We start from the raw sequence: 6,041 nt of genomic DNA on the forward strand, positions 1-6,041 counted from the left end.
TCCATCCTAGCTAGAGTCAGCCACATTTACAGACTCTGAAAATTTCTTCGTTTTGGTGGTGCCTGTGGGAACAGAAGCAGGAGTAGCAATGATCTGCCCTCATTAGGATGCTCTGTATGCAAACTCAACTTTTCCAGCCCCTGCTTTATTGGCAAATATTAAATATTTTGTAGGTGCTGAGTTGTCGTCATCCTAACTTCTGTCTTTTTCCTCTCTGTCTTTAAAGCCATAGGACACACTGTTCTCAAGTCAAAACAGCTGTTCCTGGGTATCTGCAATGGTGTTTTCAATACCAGTACTTTCACTGTAGTGTCTAAGTGCCTCTCAGGGAGTGATTTTTGTCAGTAAGTTTTGCAGCTATGCTGGTACCTGAGTCAAACAACAGAACTGCTGTGTAGAACTGTGAACTGCTCCGTGCTGGAGCCCAGCCTGAGCCGACTGCCCTCTGCAGACAGCTCCTGCACTGACTCTTCTATGTCATTACCTTTTAGTTGTGAAATATGATGGTATCAGGAAAACCAAACACCATTCACTGACTCTCCAGTTGGCTGCAGGTATTTCATTTATCATTCACTGGCAAGATACACTTCTAACCTCAGATTTGTCTCTTCATGTTTTTAGGACCATCAAATAGTGAAGGTGCTGGCAAGGTCAGCCTCTTGAAGAAAGTACCAGCCCTGAAGGATGGCGACTTCACCCTCGCAGAATGGTAAGAACTCAGTCCTTAGACTTCCCTGGGTACCAGGAATCTGTGCTGCATTTAGAAGATGTCATTCCCATGGAATGATTAAGGATCACAGAATAGATGAACATGTTGGTTATTTTTAATAGTATAACCTCATTTGATCTCTTTCCATTTTCTGTTTAAATTATCTTTCAGAATGTAAACAACTCAGCTGACTTAGCTTCTTGATCTCACCCTGAATGCACTTACCTCATAATGGGATTATAAACATTTCTGGGAGATGTTTAAAGCTTATAAAAATCCCTTTCACTCTAGGAAAAGAAATCCCTTTTACTCTAGGAAAGAATTCTGTTTATCCAAGTTAGTCATAAAGCCCGAATGAACACGTACAGAGATAAAATTTAGGCTTTACATTAAAAGATTAGCATGGAGACTAGTTAATGGTGTCATAATTATGAAATAATTGAGCTATAGTAGTATCAGCATAGTAGGGTGGTCTGCATTTTCTTCCATTTCGTCAGCACGTTTTCTGTGGCAACTTTTTTTGTAGTAACAGCCTAAGTATTGTTGCAGATGACTAAGATATTTTTCCATCTGACTTCTCCTGCCAGTTAGTGAAAGTATAAACATCTGGACAAACACAAAAAGATTCTGTAGGGTTTCCTTGCTGGGACTTTCACTGACTTCAATGGAAGCTGCAGGCTAGAGACAGACCTGATGAAAAGGCAGCATAACCCACTAGTTTGGTTTAGCACACAAACACACACAGGTCTCAGAGAGCTGGGTCAGAACAGTCAAGGAGCAAAAGGAGTTACCGTCACTGACAGATGATCATGGAGGTTTATTGTTTGTTCACCCCAGTCCTGTTCAGCAGCACCATAGAACAGTGCTGTGATTTTCCAGCAGGTTAAAGTTTTCAGGGGAACTAAGGTGATTAAGTACCATCTCTGATTTCAGCACAAATTAGGTGCCTTTATATGGTCTCTGGACTCCACTGGAAATCCTGATGTGAATGCTTTTTATTGGAAGCAGCAAGTTGAGAAAGAGCAGGAAAGGGAGCTTAGGTGAAAGCATTCTGCACCATAACTGCCTGACCTCTTTCTTGTCTCCTGTTGATGTGTGAGCAGCACTGCCATTCTGCTGTATCTGAGTCGAAAGTACAACACTCCTGACCACTGGTACCCATCAGACATACGAAAACGGGCCCAGGTAGATGAGTACCTCTCCTGGCATCACACTAACATCCGGGCTAATGCTCCTAAGACCATGTGGATCAAGGTAAGGAGACTGAATATTAAAATGCGAGTAAAGCAATATTTTCCTAGGAGCGTACTCAGCATTTGAACAGCCCCAATTCAGAGAGACTTTGTCATGCTGAAACAACAAACCTGGGCCATTCCTAGCTGAGAGGAGCTGTTGGAGGGGGAGCTGTTTTGAATTGATCAGTGTCAGGATCTGGCAAAAGCAGCTTTGACCATTTTGATTTCTTCCTTAAAGTAGGTCTGATACAGAAGGTCTCAAACCCAACAGAATTCTGCTGCCTGGATTTCTGAACAAATATGTAACGGGTTGGGTATTGCTTCCAAGGGCCTCCCCCTCACTGCACAGCTGTGCAGAGTGTGCACATAGGCAGAAGTTTGGCTTTGGTGAGCATGTACTTTGTTGCTGGAAGCAGAGACTTGCATTCCTCATACAAGTCCCTGCAGCCTCATCAGGGTGGAAATGCAGAAGGAGCCTTTTGCTTCCAGCACACTTAGGTACTTCTCTGGTATTGGCTCAGGGGCAGAGAGAAGAGAGGCACAGAGAGAAAGGCAGATTTTCTTTACTCAGTGTAGTCAGATCAATTTACATTTTGGCAAAATTAACAGAATCACCCTGAGGCAGAAAGTCACTTAGTATCAGATGATTTTGCTGGACACCAATTTTCAGCCAACTCACCAGACCGTTAATGTAACTATCCTTAGAGAGACCTAGGTGCAAATATAGCCCTGCAAGTACAGCTGTGGTATGGAATTTCAGATGACATCAGGATTGTTAGTAAACGGGTAAGAGCTTCACTCCTCCAGTGTAAAGTTTGCTCTTGTTTGTGCCTAACAAAGCATATCAGGACTCATTTAACTTGATTTACTAACACTTGATTTTTTTGGCTATAGAGCACAGAGAAGCAATTCAAATATGAGTCATATTCATACAAGAAGCAGTTTCTTCCAGTCTCTGCAGGCTGTTACTGCAGTGCTCCAAGGGAAAGAAATCCAATTGCTGATGATGATTAGATAACCCAGATGCAGAAAAGGTCCTCAGAATAATTGAAAATAGGGAAACACCACGTAACAGAAGCACCTTAGCTAGGCACAGGAGAAGACAGACTGCCCTGAGATAAGGTAAAGGAAAAAGGTGGTATTTCAAGTGATTTTACCAAGAGATCCCATCATGCATAATTAGAGTCACTTAGGAAGACAACTGGCTGTGAATTTTCTGGTGAAATAGATACCACATGTATTTGGCCAAAATCCTGGCTTGGATTAAGCAATCCCAACTTGCATTCTTGAATATACTAGCACAAAGTAGAAATTCAGTCCACTCACACCGATTGCAATTTGTATCTTTACTTTCAATTCTCTACACAGAGTATATTTCTTTAGCTGTGTTAGGTGGAGGCAGCACAGTTGTGAAACACTGCAGGCTCCAGCAGTGCAAGCACCTTTGTGAGTGGTAAAAATATCACAGAAAAGCAACTACCCCTTGTGCCAGCAAATCTGTGGAGACACAAGGGCTGCAGTTACGCGATTGCTCAGGAAAAATTTCCAGTGGTTTAAAGAATGATGCTTGGGACACCACAGAAAGGCTGGTGTAAAAACGGTGTTGACCCATTCCCAGCCTCACTGGCTGCTGTCACACAGAGAAAGCCATTTCCTGCCTCTCCAGTGTTGAGGCATTCAAGTTCCTCCTACACTCCCTGCCACAGCCACCACCATGCCCTCCTCTCTGTCGCCCTGCAGGACAGGCAGCTGCCTCCAGCACCCAGCTCCCAGCAGGGTGGCTGGGAGGGCAGGCAGCTGCTGACCCCCCTCGGCAGGCTGGTGAAACAGAGAACATAGAAGAGGTGACTCTGACAGAGATCTGTCTTCCCTGGAGCTTTTGCCCATTTTGATTTTGTAACCCAACAAACAGGAGGAGTGGAAGGGCACAACTACCAGGAATAAAATGAGATGAATCCTTGATTTCATTCTGCACATGGGTGTCAGTTTGCTGCAGTTCTCTGTCATGGCAGGTCCCATTCAGGACTGCTTGTGTGCTCTCTGTCCGTGAGCTACTTGGAGCTGCAGCAGTCCATGAAGGTCTACCATCATCCCCTCCTGTGGCTTTGCTGCAGGACCACTGATGATCATGAGTAGTTCAGGGGGTGTAACTTAACTACCACCAGATCCATGAGAAGATGACTGTACTCTTAAGTCCCTTCTCTCCTCAGGTGCTGATTCCCCTCTTCACAGGGCAGCCACTGCCCTCTGAGAAGCTGCAGGAGGTTATGGAGGGGTTGGCCACTTCCCTCAAGCAATTTGAGGAGAGGTTTCTGCAGGACAAGGCTTTTATCATCGGGAGTGAGATCTCCCTGGCAGATCTGGTGGCCATTGTGGAGCTGATGCAAGTGAGTTCTGGAATGTGGTAAGGAAGTGTCAGCACAAGGGAAAACAGATGCTGCTGGGCAGGGAGGGTGCAACATGTGGTAACACTTCACTAGAAAGAGGATCGAGGGCATATCTCAACAGAACTGGCTCGACAGAACTGGCCTAAGACAATGAGGAGAATATGGGAGTGAGTTCAGAATATCAGTGAAAAGCAACAAAAAAAAGCTGGCTGTAACACATCTCTTTTGTTTGTCTTCTCTAACAATACCTCTTCATCCTTCATCATGACCTTATTTTTAATCTCCAGAGAAGGAGGTAATTTGTATAAGTGAAGCAATAGCAGACAAGTCTGATGAAATAAGAAAACGATACAGGAATACTTTTATCATTCAAGAATATGATACTTGCCGTACCATGTCTGGAAGATGCAGGACTGGATCTCAGACAGAGGCAATCAAATGAAGTCTGTTACAAACCGGTTGTTCTCTGCCAGACCATCAGACCTGCAGATCCTGCAGTGCAGCAGTGATTCTTTCCCCCAGTGTCCAAGGGACCGAAAAATAGCAGTTCTGCATCTCTACGGCATTGTGTTCCAGTGAGTGTCACAGGCAGAACGTAGAAGGGGGTAGATTATGTCAATTAGGACATTAATTCAATGAAGTGCTTAATGCTTTGTGCTGAGGTGTTGCTGTATAATGGAGCACTGTGCAAACTGTGCAGTGGTCCCTGGAGCTGCCACCTGACTGTGTCTTCAATGCTGCAGCTGAAAATCACTTACAGTACACAGTAATCATCTCTGCTGTGCATAACTGCTGTTCCAGCACTCAGGAATTCACTTGCTTTTTAAATTACAGCCTGAATTCTATGTCCCCCAGATAGGTACACTTAACTGGAGATTTTCCTTCTTCCTACTCCTCCTCTAGGAGCTTGTCTTTTTTTTTCCTTTACCTGTACCTGCAGGTACACTTTTGGTGCCTGTTGTCTGGTGAAGAAGTGACTACCCAAAGCCTCACTGTTGCTCTCTCCCTTTCTGCAGCCTGTTGGAGTTGGTTGTGACATCTTTGAAGACAGACCTAGGCTGATGGAGTGGCGCAGGCGGGTGGAGGATGCTGTGGGGAAAGAGCTTTTCTTCCAAGCCCATGAGATGATCCTCAATATCAAAGAACTGAGCAACATTCAAATTGATCCACAACTGAAAGAGCAACTAGCACCTGTGTTGATGAAGATGTTGAAATGAATTAATCTGTCCTACCATTTTTCCTGCCTTTTTTTTCTTAACTTCTTCTCTGACCTCCAGTTCTATATGTAACTGGAAAGAGCACTGTAATTCTAACACAGAAATTGCAGAGTGTTTCCCCCCTGGCCAGGCCTTTTCTTGTATCTTTGGGGGTGAAAGCTGGGCAAGGTTTAAGACTAAAACGTTAAAATTATTCAGAAGGCTGAGGCCCTATAGGTCACTTATTATGCATCTGGATTTTATTTCAGTGTCAGTCTTCTCAGAGATGGCAGAGACATGAACTGGCTTCCTGACAGAGTTTGAGTCAGCCTGTAAACTGGGAACATTAGAGAACTGAATAGGATGAAGATCATTGTTTTCACGAGTTTTTGACATTTGCACTGCAAAGTGTGCCTAATCCTCTTCTTCCCAGCACATGTCTGCACAGACAAGTACAGCACAAAACTACTTCACAAAAGTTAAAAAAACCTAAGTTTTTTTAAAAATTTCTTTT

The 6,041-nt window shown here is 44.0% G+C and overlaps 1 protein-coding gene across 1 annotated transcript; it reads left to right on the forward strand.

The window, feature by feature from the left end:
- Nucleotides 1-621: 621 nt before the first annotated feature.
- Nucleotides 622-5,721, forward strand: LOC103810869 (glutathione S-transferase theta-1; the record flags this gene model as incomplete). Its single annotated transcript, XM_009083792.1, has 4 exons — nucleotides 622-709; nucleotides 1,813-1,963; nucleotides 4,155-4,331; nucleotides 5,348-5,721. Coding segments are annotated over 4 exons (617 nt in total), but the record flags the coding sequence as incomplete, so codon positions are not given.
- Between the last annotated feature and the right edge of the window lie 320 nt (nucleotides 5,722-6,041).

The sequence above is a fragment of the Acanthisitta chloris genome, unplaced genomic scaffold, assembly GCF_000695815.1.
Source record: "Acanthisitta chloris isolate BGI_N310 unplaced genomic scaffold, ASM69581v1 Scaffold45371, whole genome shotgun sequence".
In the NCBI taxonomy this organism is placed as follows: Eukaryota; Metazoa; Chordata; class Aves; order Passeriformes; family Acanthisittidae; genus Acanthisitta; species Acanthisitta chloris.